This window comes from Oncorhynchus gorbuscha, linkage group LG21 (genome assembly GCF_021184085.1).
Source record: "Oncorhynchus gorbuscha isolate QuinsamMale2020 ecotype Even-year linkage group LG21, OgorEven_v1.0, whole genome shotgun sequence".
Taxonomy (NCBI): Eukaryota; Metazoa; Chordata; class Actinopteri; order Salmoniformes; family Salmonidae; genus Oncorhynchus; species Oncorhynchus gorbuscha.
The window spans coordinates 60,617,468-60,635,513 of NC_060193.1; the positions used below are offsets into that span (position 1 = coordinate 60,617,468).

Sequence of the window (18,046 nt, forward strand, 5' to 3'; positions counted from 1 at the left end):
TCTGTAAGGCTGGGTTGTTGCTCTGTAAGGCTGGGTTGTTGCTCTGTTGTTGCTGCTCTGTAAGGCTGGGTTGTTGCTCTGTAAGGCTGGGTTGTTGCTCTGTAAGGCTGGGTTGTTGCTCTGTAAGGCTGGGTTGTTGCTCTGTAAGGCTGGGTTGCTGCTCTGTAATGCTGGGTTGTTGCTCTGTAAGGCTGGGTTGTTGCTCTGTAAGGCTGGGTTGTTGCTCTGTAAGGCTGGGTTGTTGCTCTGTAAGGCTGGGTTGTTGCTCTGTAAGGCTGGGTTGGGTTGTTGCTCTGTAAGGCTGGGTTGTTGCTCTGTAAGGCTGGGTTGGGTTGTTGCTCTGTAAGGCTGGGTTGGGTTGTTGCTCTGTAAGGCTGGGTTGGGTTGTTGCTCTGTAAGGCTGGGTTGGGTTGTTGCTCTGTAAGGCTGGGTTGGGTTGTTGCTCTGTAAGGCTGGGTTGCTGCTCTGTAAGGCTGGGTTGGGTTGTTGCTCTGTAAGGCTGGGTTGCTGCTCTGTAAGGCTGGGTTGGGTTGCTGCTCTGTAAGGCTGGGTTGGGTTGCTGCTCTGTAAGGCTGGGTTGCTGCTCTGTAAGGCTGGGTTGGGTTGCTGCTCTGTAAGGCTGGGTTGCTGCTCTGTAAGGCTGGGTTGCTGCTCTGTAAGGCTGGGTTGTTGCTCCCCCCCTGGACAGCTGATGAAACAGAGCAGTTTGTCTTTCTGTAACAAACCCCTGTGGGGGGAAACTCATTCTGATTGGCTGGGCCTGGCTCCTCAGTGGGTGGGCCTGGCTCCTCAGTGGGTGGGCCCATGGCTCCTCAGTGGGTGGGCCCATGGCTCCTCAGTGGGTGGACCCATGGCTCCTCAGTGGGTGGGCCCATGGCTCCTCAGTGGGTGGGCCTGGCTCCTCAGTGGGTGGGCCCATGGCTCCTCAGTGGGTGGGCCTGGCTCCTCAGTGGCTGGGCCTGGCTCCTCAGTGGGAGGGCCTGGCTCCTCAGTGGCTGGGCCTGGCTCCTCAGTGGGAGGGCCTGGCTCCTCAGTGGCTGGGCCTGGCTCCTCAGTGGCTGGGCCTGGCTCCTCAGTGGCTGAGCCTGGCTCCTCAGTGGCTGAGCCTGGCTCCTCAGTGGGTGGGCCCGGCTCCTCAGTGGGTGGGCCTGGCTCCTCAGTGGGTGGGCCTGGCTCCTCAGTGGGTGGGCTTATGCGTTACACCTCTGTCCAGTCATGTGAAATCCATAGATTAGGGCCTTAGAAATGTATTTAAAATGCCTGATTTCCTTATATGAACTGTAACTCAGTAAAATCGTTGAAATGGTTGCAGGTTGCTTTAACATTTATGTTCAGTAGAGTTATCAGGTAGAACAGAAATGCAGCAGTACTCAGGACCTCCAGGTGAGATCTGAATAGCGCTGGTGTAGGGGATGTTATACAGGCACCTGACTGTCTGTCAACACTAGAGGAGGGTGGTCTCAATCATAGAAATAGGATCACTAGAACATACATTGTACTTCTATGCTAGACTAGCTCCATCATCAAGGACTGATCAAGCACACCATTACAATTGTGTGTTTTTTTTGTCACACACACACACACACACACACACACACACACACACACACACACACACACACACACACACACACACACACACACACACACACACACACACACACACACACACACACACACACACACACACACACACACACACACACACACACACACACACACACACAATCCGTTAACAAAATCGTCTCCATGTCATGCTTGACTGAGGTGTGTAATGTTTGATATCTAATCAGCAAACAAACACGGTTCTCTGTTATGGTACTGCGGGCACCACAGGCAGCATGTTAGAAGGGGAATTTACCAGGCCGTCAGATCTGTAATGACAACCGAGGCAGAACAACAACTCTGATGGAATTAAGACTTCACATCTCTCAAAACATGACACTGTAATCACTGTCCCCGAACAGGAAATGCTGAGAAAATAATCACTATTATATCACAGCATTAGGAAATGAATGCATATTGCATTCAGACTTTTGACAAAGATCACTTTTTTAGAATAGTCAGGGGAATGTCTTGTTTTGCAGGCAGCAGTCTAGTCTGAGGAGAATGTCTTGTTTGGCAGGCAGTCTAGTCTGAGGAGAATGTCTGAGGAGAATGTCTGAGGAGAATGTCTTGTTTTGCAGGCAGTAGTCTAGTCTGAGGAGAATGTCTTGTTTGGCAGGCAGTAGTCTAGTCTGAGGAGAATGTCTTGTTTGGCAGGCAGCAGTCTAGTCTGAGGAGAATGTCTTGTTTGGCAGGCAGCAGTCTGAGGAGAATGTCTTGTTTGGCAGGCAGTAGTCTAGTCTGAGGAGAATGTCTTGTTTGGCAGGCAGCAGTCTAGTCTGAGGAGAATGTCTTGTTTGGCAGGCAGTAGTCTGAGGAGAATGTCTTGTTTGGCAGGCAGTAGTCTAGTCTGAGGAAAATGTCTTGTTTGGCAGGCAGTAGTCTAGTCTGAGGAGAATGTCTTGTTTGGCAGGCAGTAGTCTAGTCTGAGGAGAATGTCTTGTGACAGGCAGTAGTCTGAGGAGAATGTCTTGTTTGGCAGGCAGCAGTCTGAGGAGAATGTCTTGTTTGGCAGGCAGCAGTCTAGTCTGAGGAAAATGTCTTGTTTGGCAGGCAGCAGTCTAGTCTGAGGAGAATGTCTTGTGACAGGCAGTAGTCTGAGGAGAATGTCTTGTTTGGCAGGCAGCAGTCTGAGGAGAATGTCTTGTTTGGCAGGCAGCAGTCTAGTCTGAGGAGAATGTCTTGTTTGACAGGCAGCAGTCTAGTCTGAGGAGAATGTCTTGTTTGACAGGCAGTAGTCTGAGGAGAATGTCTTGTTTGGCAGGCAGTAGTCTAGTCTGAGGAGAATGTCTTGTTTGGCAGGCAGCAGTCTAGTCTGAGGAGAATGTCTTGTTTGGCAGGCAGTAGTCTGAGGAGAATGTCTTGTTTGGCAGGCAGTAGTCTAGTCTGAGGAAAATGTCTTGTTTGGCAGGCAGTAGTCTAGTCTGAGGGACTCAATGTCTTGTTTGGCAGGCAGTAGTCTAGTCTGAGGAGAATGTCTTGTGACAGGCAGTAGTCTGAGGAGAATGTCTTGTTTGGCAGGCAGCAGTCTGAGGAGAATGTCTTGTTTGGCAGGCAGCAGTCTAGTCTGAGGAAAATGTCTTGTTTGGCAGGCAGTAGTCTAGTCTGAGGAGAATGTCTTGTGACAGGCAGTAGTCTGAGGAGAATGTCTTGTTTGGCAGGCAGCAGTCTGAGGAGAATGTCTTGTTTGGCAGGCAGCAGTCTAGTCTGAGGAGAATGTCTTGTTTGACAGGCAGCAGTCTAGTCTGAGGAGAATGTCTTGTTTGGCAGGCAGTAGTCTGAGGAGAATGTCTTGTTTGGCAGGCAGTAGTCTAGTCTGAGGAAAATGTCTTGTTTGGCAGGCAGTAGTCTAGTCTGAGGAGAATGTCTTGTTTTTAGTCTAGTCTGAGGAGAATGCAGCAGTAGTCTGAGGAGAATGTCTTGTTTGGCAGGCAGCAGTCTAGTCTGAGGAAAATGTCTTGTTTGGCAGGCAGTAGTCTAGTCTGAGGAGAATGTCTTGTGACAGGCAGTAGTCTGAGGAGAATGTCTTGTGACAGGCAGTAGTCTGAGGAGAATGTCTTGTTTGGCAGGCAGCAGTCAGTCTGAGGAGAATGTCTTGTTTGCAGGCAGCAGTCTAGTCTGAGGAGAATGTCTTGTTTGACAGGCAGCAGTCTAGTCTGAGGAGAATGTCTTGTTTGACAGGCAGTAGTCTGAGGAGAATGTCTTGTTTGGCAGGCAGTAGTCTAGTCTGAGGAGAATGTCTTGTTTTGCAGGGCAGTCAGTCTGAGGAGAATGTCTTGTTTGGCAGGCAGTAGTCTAGTCTGAGGAGAATGTCTTGTGACAGGCAGTAGTCTGAGGAGAATGTCTTGTTTGGCAGGCAGCAGTCTAGTCTGAGGAGAATGTCTTGTTTGGCAGGCAGCAGTCTGAGGAGAATGTCTTGTTTGGCAGGCAGCAGTCTAGTCTGAGGAGAATGTCTTGTTTGACAGGCAGCAGTCTAGTCTGAGGAGAATGTCTTGTTTGACAGGCAGCAGTCTAGTCTGAGGAGAATGTCTTGTTTGACAGGCAGTAGTCTGAGGAGAATGTCTTGTTTGGCAGGCAGTAGTCTGAGGAGAATGTCTTGTTTGGCAGGCAGCAGTCTGGGGAGAATGTCTTGTTTGGCAGGCAGTAGTCTAGTCTGGGGAGAATGTCTTGTTTGGCAGGCAGCAGTCTGGGGAGAATGTCTTGTTTGGCAGGCAGTAGTCTAGTCTGAGGAGAATTGAGCTGCAGTCTCTGGTCCCCTCAGCTCGTTAGTTGTAGGGGCTCGGCGTCGGGCGCTGGGAAATTCAGGTGACATTTGAGAAAATCTATAAGAGGATGGCCTTTCAGAAACAAACCTTACAATGGAAACATCATGAATTAGTCTGTTCGTTCCAGTTCTTCCCCTGTTCGTCCACAACAAAACACGTTCAGGATGTCACAATTTATCAAAGAAGGGGCCCATAATTGCCCACAGATGAAATTTGAGTTGAGAATCAGTTACATATTGACGGCCTGTATCCTGCTCATTTTCAACATATCAGCAGCATTTTATTAGTCTTCACCATGTGTTACCAAGTCACAAATATTCCACGCTGTCTGAGCAGAATGACAGGAATCTGTGTCTCTCAACAAGCAGCTGCTCACATTTGAATTGGCACATTATTTTAGTGACTGTGTGACACATTGCTTCTCTGCTCCCCTAACAGGTCTTTGAACTACTTACTGGAATCTTGGCCTTTGTACATTTCACTGAACACAACTGTACAAAACTAATCTGTGTGGTTGTACATGTTTTCTACACGGATATGAACTGTTAGGCTACATGTACATCTATAAAGAACCTTGTTGTGTTTTCTCTCTTCCACCTCTCAGCTCCAGACACACAATCTACAGGTTCCCCTGCTGGGTCCCCAGGCTCCAGGCCTGATCAGTCCACCCCTAGAGAACACCCCTGGATCAGCAAGCAGGAGGACCCCCCCTGTCCTGGTCCTGCCTCTCCCGGGACAACTGAACCACAGACGGACGGTCAAGAGAGAGAGCAGGAGGAGGAGAGACAGACAGACGGTCAACAGAGAGGGCAGGAGGAGAGACAGACAGACGGTCAACAGAGAGAGCAGGAGGAGAGACAGACAGACGGTCAACAGAGAGAGCAGGAGGAGAGACAGACAGACGGTCAACAGAGAGGGCAGGAGGAGAGACAGACAGACGGTCAACAGAGAGAGCAGGAGGAGAGACAGACAGATGGTCAACAGAGAGGGCAGGAGGAGGAGAGACAGACAGACGGTCAACAGAGAGAGCAGGAGGAGAGACAGACAGACGGTCAACAGAGAGAGCAGGAGGAGAGACAGACAGACGGTCAACAGAGAGGGCAGGAGGAGAGACAGACAGACGGTCAACAGAGAGAGCAGCAGGAGGAGGAGAAGCTCAAAGGCAAACCATCACCAGGAGAGGACCAGTCAGGCCCTCAAGAGCACACTGATGGTAATCCAACATTAATCTTCCCTTTCCTGCTACCCTCCTTTCCTTCTTCCCTTCTACATATCTGGGGGATATTGTCTGGGGTGAATAGTCACCCATATGTTGTAATGCTGTAATGCTATGTATCACTGAGGTAGTCATCAATGTGCCGCCAGCTGCCTCCCTCCGTTGTGTGGTGATTGGGTAAGGGAGGGTGTGCCGCCTTATTATTATTGTTAGTATTATTATAGAAGGGGATTGTTTCTTCACTTCACAGCCTTATGGGATTTAAACTGGCTCTAAACTAAAGGTTCATGAAATTGCTTTTATTTTGTGTATTTTGCATTTACCTCAAGTTTTTAATAGCTTTTTAATTGCTCTGAAAAACTCCATAAGAATGAGTCATATTATGTCTTGTCTTGTCTGTCCGTGAATTATAACACCCTCAACAGCACCAACCAGTTCCAGACACCCCTGCCCCCAGTCATCATAACACATCACACATTCTGATCCAGAAATATGTCCAGAAAAAAAGGACTGTGTTCTGTTAGTCCTGCCTTGTCTGGTCTTTCCCATTCAGGACTTTTCCTGAAGCTCATTTAATGGCAGTTAATGGCCTTGTGTATGTCACTCACTTCTGATGGTGATGTGACACTATTGTCTGGGGGTTCTATTTCCAGACAGACGTTCTTCAGTCTCAGGGTTCATGTGGAACACTGCAGTGGACCAATAAAAGTGACCTATGGGGTTTGGAGCGGCTTAATGAGAGAGAGAGACTCGGTGAGCAGAGCCTTGCTGTTGAGAAAGGCCGCCGTAGGCAGACCTGGCTCTCAAGAGAAGACAGGCTATGTGCTCACTGCCCACAAAACGAGGTGGAAACTGAACTGCACTTCCTAACCTCCTGCCCAATGTATGACCATATTAGAGACACATATTTCCCTCAGATTACACAGATCCACAAAGAATTCCGAAACAAAACCAATTGTTAGAAACTCCCTTTATCTATTGGGTGAAATACCACAGTGTGACATCACAGCAGCAAAGATGTGTGACCTGTTGCCACAAGAAAAGGTCAACCAATGAAGAACAAACACCATTGTAAATACAACCCATATTTATGTTTATTTATTTTCCCTTTTGTACTTTAACTATTTGCACATTGTTACAACACTGTATATAGACATATGACATTTGAAATGTCTTTATTCTTTTAGAACTTCTGTGAGTGAAATGTTTACTGTTCATTTTTATTGTTTAACTTTTTGATTATTATCTACTTCACTTGCTTTGACAATGTTAACACATGATTCCCATCGAGAGAGGGAGAGGATTCTAGAAGACAGAGAGGGAGAGGCTTCTAGAAGACAGAGAGGGAGAGGCTTCTAGAAGACAGGAGGGAGAGGATTCTAGAAGACAGAGAGGGAGAGGCTTCTAGAAGACAGGGAGGGAGAGGATTCTAGAAGACAGGGAGGGAGAGGATTCTAGAAGACAGAGAGGGAGAGGCTTCTAGAAGACAGAGAGGGAGAGGATTCTAGAAGACAGGGAGGGAGAGGATTCTAGAAGACAGGGAGGGAGAGGATTCTAGAAGACAGAGAGGGAGAGGCTTCTAGAAGACAGAGAGGGAGAGGATTCTAGAAGACAGGGAGGGAGAGGATTCTAGAAGACAGGGAGGGAGAGGATTCTAGAAGACAGGGAGGGAGAGGATTCTAGAAGACAGGGAGGGAGAGGATTCTAGAAGACAGGGAGGGAGAGGATTCTAGAAGACAGGGAGGGAGAGGATTCTAGAAGACAGGGAGGGAGAGGATTCTAGAAGACAGGGAGGGAGAGGATTCTAGAAGACAGGGAGGGAGAGGATTCTAGAAGAGACAGGGAGGGAGAGGCTTCAGGGAGGGAGAGGACAGACAGGGAGGGAGAGGCTTCTAGACGACAGAGAGGGAGAGGCTTCTAGACGACAGAGAGGGAGAGGATTCTAGAAGACGGGGAGGGAGAGGATTCTAGAAGACGGGGAGGGAGAGGATTCTAGAAGACGGGGAGGGAGAGGATTCTGGACGACGGGGAGGGAGAGGATTCTGGACGACGGGGAGGGAGAGGATTCTAGACGACGGGGAGGGAGAGGATTCTGGACGACAGGGAGGGAGAGGATTCTGGACGACAGGGAGGGAGAGGATTCTGGAAGACAGGGAGGGAGAGGATTCTAGAAGACAGGGAGGGAGAGGATTCTAGAAGACAGGGAGGGAGAGGATTCTAGAAGACAGGGAGGGAGAGGATTCTAGAAGACAGGGAGGGAGAGGCTTCTAGAAGACAGAGAGGGAGAGGATTCTAGAAGACAGGGAGGGAGAGGATTCTAGAAGACAGGGAGGGATGAGATTCTAGAAGACAGGGAGGGAGAGGATTCTAGAAGACAGGGAGGGAGAGGCTTCTAGAAGACTAAAGAGGCTTCTAGAAGACAGGGAGGAGAGGTTCTAGCTAAGACTGGGAGGCACCTAGATTCTAGATATCCTGTCTGTTCTAACTAAAGGCATTGATACTGTGTCTGTCCACCTAGATAGATATCCTGTCTGTTCTAACTAAAGCTGCTGTCGTCCACCTAGATAGATATCCTGTCTGTTCTAACTAAAGCTGCTGTGTACTGTGGCTGTCCACCTAGATAGATATCCTGTCTGTTCTAACTAAAGGTGCTGTCGTCCACCTAGATAGATATCATGTCTGTTCTAACTAAAGCTGCTGTCTTCCACCTAGATAGATATCCTATCTGTTCAAACTAAAGGTGCTGTCGTCCACCTAGATAGATATCCTGTCTGTTCTAACTAAAGGTGCTGTCGTCCACCTAGATAGATATCCTGTCTGTTCTAACTAAAACTGCTGTCTTCCACCTAGATAGATATCCTGTCTGTTGTAACTAAAGCTGCTGTCTCCCACCTAGATAGATATCCTGTCTGTTCTAACTAAAGCTGCTGTCTTCCACCTAGATAGATATCATGTCTGTTCTAACTAAAGCTGCTGTGTACTGTGGCTGTCCCTCCTAGATGTAATATGGAGTCTGATTTCCACCAATTGACCTTTTCTTGCAGGCATTGTGATCATTAGGGAGCCTCACCCCTAGACCGTAGTGACCTTTCTCCTCTCCCTCCCTGCAGCCCAGACAGACAGTGTATTTAGTCCTGCTGATGGTGATGCTACGGCCAGTCTCCCCCTGTACCCCAACATGAAGTTCTGCGCCAGCAAGAACACTGAGCGTATCTACCTTTACTCCCAGGTACATGACGATGCTGCTACTCTGTACTCAACACTCCTCCTTCCTCTCGCCTCCTCATCCCCTCTCGCCTCCTCTTTCCCCTCTCGCCTCCTCGTCCCCTCTCGCCTCCTCGTCCCCTCTCCCTCCTCTTCCCCTCTCCCCTCCTCTTCCCCTCTCGCCTCCTCTTCCCCTCTCGCCTCCTCGTCCCCTCTCGCCTCCTCGTCCCCTCTCGCCTCCTCGGCCCCTCGTCCACTCTCGCCTCCTCGTCCCCTCTCGGCTCCTCGTCCCCTCTCGGCTCCTCGTCCCCTCTCGCCTCCTCGTCCCCTCTCGCCTCCTCGTCCCCTCTCGCCTCCTCGTCCCCTCTCGCCTCCTCGTCCCCTCTCGCCTCCTCTCCGCCTCCTCGTCCCCTCTCGCCTCCTCGTCCCCTCTCGCCTCCTCGTCCCCTCTCGGCTCCTCGTCCCCTCTCGCCTCCTCGTCCCCTCTCGCCTCCTCTTCTGCCTCTCGCCTCCATCTTCCCCTCTCTCCTTCCCCCTCTCTCCTCCTCTTCCCTCATTTCCCTCTCCTCTTCCCCTCTCTCCCTCCTCTTCCCCTCTCGCTCCTCCCTCGTCCCCTCTTGCCTCCTCGTCCCCTCTCCCTCTCTCTCGCCTCCTCTCTCCTACTCCTTCATTTCTCCTCTTTAATCCTGTAGTACATGTACCCTTTGATCTGAGTGACCAATTCAAATGGCTCCTCGTAACCTTTCTGTGACAGACCTCTTATGTCCCCTCTCGGATCCTCGTCCCCTCTTACCTCCTCTTCTGCATAAATCTGGTTTCCTTTTCCCCATAAATCCTTCCCCTCTTTCCCCTCTTAAATCATGAATCCTGGTTTCCCCCTCCTTTTAAATCTCTCCTACTCCTCTTACCCTTTTCCTCCTGGAATCCTCCTCCTTCCCCCTCTTTCTAATCATGAATCCTACTCCTTTTTCTCCTTTTAATACCTGTAGTACATGTCTTTGATATGAGTGACCAATTGAAATGGAAATGTAATATTTTCTGTGACAGACCTCTTATGTACCCATCTAAGGATGAAGCATCTATCTACCTTCTTCAACATAACAGGCGTGGTTTACCCTTTTAAGGCATGAATCAGACGTGGTTTACCCTTTTAAATTACCCTTTTAAGGCATAAATCAGACGTGGTTTACCCTTTTAAATCATGAATCAGACGTAGTTTACCCTTTTAAGGCATGAATCAGACGTGGTTTACCCTTTTAAATCATGAAACAGACGTAGTTTACCCTTTTAAGGCATGAATCAGACGTGGTTTACCCTTTTAAATCATGAAACAGACGTGGTTTACCCTTTTAAGGCATGAATCAGACGCTAAATGGTTTACCCTTTTAAATCATGACGTCAGGATTTGGTTACACCCTTTAAATTGAATCAGTCTTATCTTCCTCATGAAATTCAGACGTGGATTTATTCCCTTTTGAAGCTGGAAGGCATCAGGCAGAATCACCTAGAATCAGACGTGGTTTACCCTTTTAAATCATGAATCAGACGTGGTTTACCCTTTTAAATCATGAATCAGACGTGGTTTACCCTTTTAAGGCATGAATCAGACGTGGTTTACCCTTTTAAATCATGAATCAGACGTGGTTTACCCTTTTAAATCATGAATCAGACGTGGTTTACCCTTTTAAATCATGAATCACCTAGTGGTTTACATCCTGTTTTAGGAGGCATGAAGACATCACTGTAGTTTCACAGGAGGTCCCTTTTAAATCATGTCCGATTTGATTCATCCGAGGCCACTCACATTATTCAGAAATGGATTTAATCAACTGCTAAATGAAAATGGGATCAGATTTGTCAATCTGGGTGAAATGTAAAGTATTACGTCAGAGGAATTGGCTTACAGCTGAAGTGTGTGAATGTGTCTTATCTCTCCTCTGTGTGTCTTCCTTCATCAGGAGGACAGTCCACTGCACTGGAATTTCATTCCTCTGGACATTAAACTGGACAGCTGGGAGGACAGGAGGTGCTAGAGGTAGACGAGAGGCCAGAAGCCTTCAGAGGTCACCAGAGAGACGTCACAGGAGGTCACCAGACGTCACAGGAGGTTTGTTTGACCACTGTAGTCACAGGAGGTCACCTGTAGTCTAGTCACAGGAGGTCACCTAGAGGTAGACGTCACTGTAGTCTAGTCACAGGAGGTCACCTAGAGGTAGACGTCACTGTAGTGTAGTCACAGGAGGTCACCTAGAGGTAGACGTCACTGTAGTCTAGTCACAGGAGGTCACCTAGAGGTAGACGTCACTGTAGTCTAGTCACAGGAGGTCACCTAGAGGTAGACGTCACAGGAGGTCACCTAGAGGTAGACGTCACAGGAGGTCACCTAGAGGTAGACGTCACAGGAGGTCACCTAGAGGTAGACGTCACAGGAGGTCACCTAGAGGTAGACGTCACTGTAGTCACAGGAGGTCACCTAGAGGTAGACGTCACTGTAGTCACAGGAGGTCACCAGAGGTAGAGTCACTGGAGGTCACCTAGAGGTCAGACAGGTCACTGTAGTCACGTCACAGGAGGTCACCTAGAGGTAGACGTCACTGTAGTCACAGGAGGTCACCTAGAGGTAGACGTCACTGTAGTCACAGGAGGTCACCTAGAGGTAGACGTCACTGTAGTCACTACAGGGAAGCTGTCACCTAGAGGTAGACGTCACTGTAGTCACTACAGGGAAGCTGTCACCTAGAGGTAGACGTCACTGTAGTCACTACAGGGAAGCTGTCACCTAGAGGTAGACATTTTAAAGGCACAGTTTATTTACAGGAGGTCACCTAGAGGTAGGTCACAGTCACTAAAGGCACTGTTCAATGGTCAGGTTCACTGTAGTTAAGGAGGTCACCTAGAGTTAGTCACTGTCAAAGCTGTCAAGAGGTAGATCACTGTAGTCACTACGGGGACTGCTGTCAAGAGGTAGACATCACTGTAGGGGAAGCTGTCACCTGGAGGTAGACATCACTGTAGTCACTACGGGGAAGCTGTCACCTGGAGGTAGACGTCACTGTAGTCACTACGGGGAAGCTGTCACCTGGAGGTAGACATCACTGTAGTCACTACGGGGAAGCTGTCACCTAGAGGTAGACATCACTGTAGTCACTACAGAGAAGCTGTCACCTAGAGGAAGTCAATGGTAATGTGGCTGAGAAAATGTTTAAATTGTGTGTTGTGACTGCTTCAATGGTCATTCATTTTAATGTGGGTCAGGTACTGAGGTTTAAAGATTGTGTCTTTGTTTGACTGCTTCAAAGTGACTCTCTGTGGGTCAGGTACTGAGGTTTAAAGCGGTGTTGTGACTCTCTCTGTGTGGGTCAGGTACTGAGGTTTAAAGTGGTGTTGTGACTCTCTGTGTGGGTCAGGTACTGAGGTTTAAAGTGGTGTTGTGACTCTCTGTGTGGGTCAGGTACTGAGGTTTAAAGTGGTGTTGTGACTCTCTGTGTGGGTCAGGCACTGAGGTTTAAAGCGGTGTTGTGACTCTCTCGGTGTGGGTCAGATATTGAGGTTTAAAGTGATGTTGTGACTCTCTCTGTGTGGGTCAGGTACTGAGGTTTAAAGTGATGTTGTGACTCTCTCTGTGTGGGTCAGATATTGAGGTTTGTCCAGCAGTGGAGCACTCTGACAGCCATGAAGCAGAGACTGATCCGCCGCAGTGGTCTCCTGTTCTGCAGCCCAGTCCTGGTCCTGGACCAACTGACCAGCACCCAGCGTAAACACAGCAGCACCAAGAGGTAGGTGGTGGGGGGAGGGGGGTTGAACCTGTCCTATGTCTCCATCCTGCTGTGTTGGTGCTCAGACGGCATCAGTTAATCACAGATTCATCCTGGTTCATGTGGGGGTGGGTGTCTCAAGAGCCAATCACAGTGGACGTAGGAGGAAAGCATTTGACAGAATGTGGGATTTATTCGCTAATCATCAAGCTGATTTCCAGAGATGATATGTTGGTTAAAGACTTCATGCTGAGAAAGTATGGTAGAAATGAAGTCCAACTGGGAACCCTGGTTCCTACAGAGGTAGAGATTCACACTGTAACTGGAGATGGATGGGAAGGTGATTATCCTGTAGTAAGGAGATGGATGGGAAGGTGATTATCCTGTAGTAAGGAGATGGATGGGAAGGTGATTATCTGTAGTAAGGAGATAGTAATGAAGATGGGGTAAGGAGATGGATGGGAAGGTGATTATCCTGTAGTAAGGAGATGGATGGGAAGGTGATTATCCTGTAGTAAAGAGATGGATGGGAAGGTGATTATCCTGTAGTAAGGAGATGGTAATGAAGATGGAGTAAGGAGATGGATGGGAAGGTGATTATCCTGTAGTAAGGAGATAGTAATGAAGATGGAGTAAGGAGATGGATGGGAAGGTGATTATCCTGTAGTAAGGAGATAGTAATGAAGATGGAGTAAGGAGATGGATGGGAAGGTGATTATCCTGTAGTAAAGAGATGGATGGGAAGGTGATTATCCTGTAGTAAGGAGATGGTAATGAAGATGGAGTAAGGAGATGGATGGGAAGGTGATTATCCTGTAGTAAGGAGATAGTAATGAAGATGGAGTAAGGAGATGGATGGGAAGGTGATTATCCTGTAGTAAGGAGATAGTAAGGAAGATGGAGTAAGGAGATGGATGGGAAGGTGATTATCCTGTAGTAAGGAGATAGTAAGGAAGATGGAGTAAGGAGATGGATGGGAAGGTGATTATCCTGTAGTAAAGAGATGGATGGGAAGGTGATTATCCTGTAGTAAGGAGATGGATGGGAAGGTGATTATCCTGTAGTAAAGAGATGGATGGGAAGGTGATTATCCTGTAGTAAGGAGATGGATGGGAAGGTGATTATCCTGTAGTAAGGAGATGGATGGGAAGGTGATTATTGTGTAGTAAAGAGATGGATGGGAAGGTGATTATCCTGTAGTAAGGAGATGGATGGGGAGGTCATTATCTTGTAGTAAGGAGATAGATGGGAAGGTGATTATCTTGTAGTAAGGAGATGGATGGGAAGGTGATTATCCTGTAGTTAGGAGATGGATGGGAAGGTGATTATCCTGTAGTAGGAAGGGGATTATCCTGTAGTAAGGAGATGGATGGGAAGGTGATTATCTTGTAGTAGGAAGGTGATTATCCTGAGGTTAGTTAGACTCTGCTGTAGTGCTGTGCTGGGTTGTCCTGAAGGACTTCACAAATGGAGTCAGAGTAGGAGTGTTGCTGATATAGGATCAGTTTAGCCTTTTAGACACACACACACACACACACACACACACACACACACACACACACACACACACACACACACACACACACACACCTCTCAGTACTACTGTCAGCTGGACCTGGCTTTCATGTCCTTTCATCCAGCCTCTCTACACTGGGCTGTTTGAAGCCCAACAGTCCCCTCACCCCTTCTTTCTTTCATGCAAATCTGCCCCTTCCTCTCTTCTTCCTCCTCCTTTCTTCAAGATTCCTCCTCTTTGATGTGTCCCCTTCCTCTCCTCATCCAGCTATCTGACCTTACTCTTCCTCCTCCTTCTCATCCTTCCTCCCCCCAAGTAACTTCCTCCTCCCTGCCTGCCTCCTTCCATCCTAACCAAACTCCCACTCTCCTCCCCATCCCTCCGTTCTGGTACCTAACCATACTCTTCCTCCCTCCATCCAGGTATCTAACCATACTCTTCCCCCTCCATCCAGGTATCTAACCATACTCTTCCTCCCTCCATCCAGGTACCTAACCATACTCTTCCTCCCTCCATCCAGGTACCTAACCATACTCTTCCTCCCCCCATCCAGGTATCTAACCATACTCTTCCTCCCCCCATCCAGGTATCTAACCATACTCTTCCTCCCCCATCCAGGTATCTAACCATACTCTTCCTCCCCCATCCAGGTATCTAACCATACTCTTCCTCCCCCCATCCAGGTATCTAACCATACTATTCCTCCCTCCATCCAGGTATCTAACCATACTCTTCCTCCCTCCATCCAGGTATCTAACCATACTCTTCCTCCCTCCATCCATCCAGGTATCTAACCATACTCTTCCTCCCTCCATCCATCCAGGTATCTAACCATACTCTTCCTCCCTCCATCCATCCAGGTATCTAACCATACTCTTCCTCCCTCCATCCATCCAGGTATCTAACCATACTCTTCCTCCCTCCATCCATCCAGGTATCTAACCATACTCTTCCTCCCTCCCTCCCTCCATCCAGGTATCTAACCATACTCTTCCTCCCTCCCTCCCTCCATCCAGGTATCTAACCATACTCTTCCTCCCTCCCTCCATCCAGGTATCTAACCATACTCTTCCTCCCTCCCTCCATCCAGGTATCTAACCATACTCTTCCTCCCTCCCTCCATCCAGGTATCTAACCATACTCTTCCTCCCTCCATCCATCCAGGTATCTAACCATACTCTTCCTCCCTCCATCCATCCAGGTATCTAACCATACTCTTCCTCCCTCCCTCCATCCAGGTATCTAACCATACTCTTCCTCCCTCCCTCCATCCAGGTATCTAACCATACTCTTCCTCCCTCCCTCCATCCAGGTATCTAACCATACTCTTCCTCCCTCCATCCATCCAGGTATCTAACCATACTCTTCCTCCCTCCATCCATCCAGGTATCTAACCATACTCTTCCTCCCTCCATCCAGGTATCTAACCATACTCTTCCTCCCTCCATCCATCCAGGTATCTAACCAAAGAAGAAGTGTCCCAGGCCTCTCTCAGTAAGGCCCAGTGTGATGGAGGAACTGTCCGCATGGTCAACAAGGAGATCTTCTTCACCAAGAGGAGAACTGCCTCTATGTCACGACCCAACACCTCTGCCTCCGTCCCAGAGAAGTAGGTCTCCAGTCTCCTAGAGAGTCCTAGCAACACTAGTTCACAGTGCCAAACTTTCTCCTCCACATTGAAATGATATTACATTGAAAGACCACAGTTTGTTCTGTCTGTACAATTGTTGTTCAGTACCCAAGGAACTAAATGTGTCCTCACTTGACGTTTAGAAGGTTGAAGTAAGTCTGTCTTTTCGTGGGTTTCGCCAGTGAGGCTCAATGAACACTTGTCTATGTCCTGGCCTGTACAGGACCAGTGAGTGTTTACCACAGAGGAACCAGGCTATAATCCACTGTTTTAGAGGCTATGGGACCAGTGAGTGTTTACCACAGAGGAACCAGGCTATAATCCACTGTTTTAGAGGCTATGGGACCAGTGAGTGTTTACCACAGAGCGACCAGGCTATAATCCACTGTTTTAGAGGCTATGGGACCAGTGAGTGTTTACCACAGAGGAACCAGGCTATAATCCACTGTTTTAGAGGCTATGGGACCAGTGAGTGTTTACCACAGAGCGACCAGGCTATAATCCACTGTTTTAGAGGCTATGGGACCAGTGAGTGTTTACCACAGAGCGACCAGGCTATAATCCACTGTTTTAGAGGCTATGGGACCAGTGAGTGTTTACCACAGAGGAACCAGGCTATAATCCACTGTTTTAGAGGCTATGGGACCAGTGAGTGTTTACCACAGAGCGACCAGGCTATAATCCACTGTTTTAGAGGCTATGGGACCAGTGAGTGTTTACCACAGAGCGACCAGGCTATAATCCACTGTTTTAGAGGCAATTGACTGAAGGCTTGTTGGATAGATGGAGCACATCGCTATGGCAACCACCACAGGGACTGGCTCGTTCTCTTTCACCCAGCGAGTCTTGCTGATTGGTCCGAGGATCATCGGGGGGGGCGCTCCAGAGAGCCGTGTCCCATCTGTTCTCTAACGTGTGAACAGGCAAGTACCCTGGTGGAGTGCTGTAAGAAACACATCCCCTCTGTGGCAGTGGTCCAGGCTCACCTTCCTCTCCCTCTGCTTCTCCAGCCAGGAGGAGGACTCACACAGACAACAACCATATGTCCCAGCTCCCCAAAGCCATGCTTAGATGTTCCTATTGAATGAATGCCTTGTAACTCTATAGTAATACAGGAGCTTCCACACACTGGTTGAATCAACGTTGTTTCAAATCTAAGTTTATTTGTCACGTGCGTCGACTACAACATTTACATTTACATTTAAGTCATTTAGCAGACGCTCTTATCCAGAGCGACTTACAAATTGTGTAGAGTAGACCATACAGTGTAGAGTAGACCATACAGTGTAGAGTAGACCATACAGTGTAGAGTAGATCATACAGTGTAGAGTAGACCATACAGTGTAGAGTAGACCATACAGTGTAGAGTAGACCATACAGTGTAGAGTAGACCATACAGTGTAGAGTAGACCATACAGTGTAGAGTAGACCATACAGTGTAGAGTAGACCATACAGTGTAGAGTAGACCATACAGTGAAATGCTTACATACAGGCTCTAACCAATAGTGCAAAAAAGGTATTAGGTGAACAATAGGTAAGATAAGAAATAAAACAACAGTAAAAAGAAAATAACAGTAGCGAGGCTCTATACAGTAGCTAGGCTCTATACAGTAGCTAAACTACAGGACTGTTTTGCTATTACAGACTGGAACATGTTCCAGAATTCTTCCGATGGCATTGAGGACTACACCACATCAGTCACTGGCTTCATCAATAAGTATATCGAGGACGTCGTCCCCACAGTGACTGTACGTACATACCCCAACCAGAAGCCATGGATTACAGGCAACATTCCCACTGAGCTAAAGGGTAGAGCTGCCGCTTTCAAGGTGCGGAACTCTAACCCGGAAGCTTATAAGAAATCCTGCTATGCCCTCCGATGAACCATCAAACAGGCAAAGCGTCAATACAGGGCTAAGATTGAAACGTACTACACCGGCTCCGACACTCGTCGGATGTGGCAGGGCTTGCAAACTATTACGGACTACAAATGGAAACACAGCCGCGTCACAGTCACTTCTATGCTAGCTTCGAGGCAAGCAACACTGAGGCAAGCATGAGAGCATCAGCTGTTCCAGACTGTGTGATCACGCTCTCCGTAGCTGACGTGAGTAAGACCTTTTAAACAGGTCATTATTCACAAGGCTGCGGGGCCAGACGGTTTACCAGGACATGTGCTCCAGGCATATGCTGACCAACTGGCAGATGTCTTCACTGACATTTTCAACATGTCCCTGATTGAATCTGTAATATCAACATGTTTCAAGCAGACCACCATAGTCCCTGTGCCCAAGAACATCTGTTCTGCCTAAATGACTACAGACCCGTAGCACTCACGTATGTAGCCATGAAGT

General features: G+C 48.3%; 1 protein-coding gene across 1 annotated transcript in view; it reads left to right on the plus strand.

Moving 5' to 3' along the window:
• Positions 1 to 18,046, plus strand: part of LOC124008065 (DNA annealing helicase and endonuclease ZRANB3-like) — a 71,651-nt gene that overhangs the window by 45,963 nt on the left and 7,642 nt on the right. The window contains 7 exon segments of the mRNA XM_046318969.1: positions 4,809 to 4,863; positions 4,975 to 5,127; positions 8,697 to 8,815; positions 10,749 to 10,816; positions 11,101 to 11,304; positions 12,414 to 12,566; positions 15,518 to 15,670. Coding sequence (XP_046174925.1) covers positions 4,809 to 4,863; positions 4,975 to 5,127; positions 8,697 to 8,815; positions 10,749 to 10,816; positions 11,101 to 11,304; positions 12,414 to 12,566; positions 15,518 to 15,670 — 905 coding nt within the window.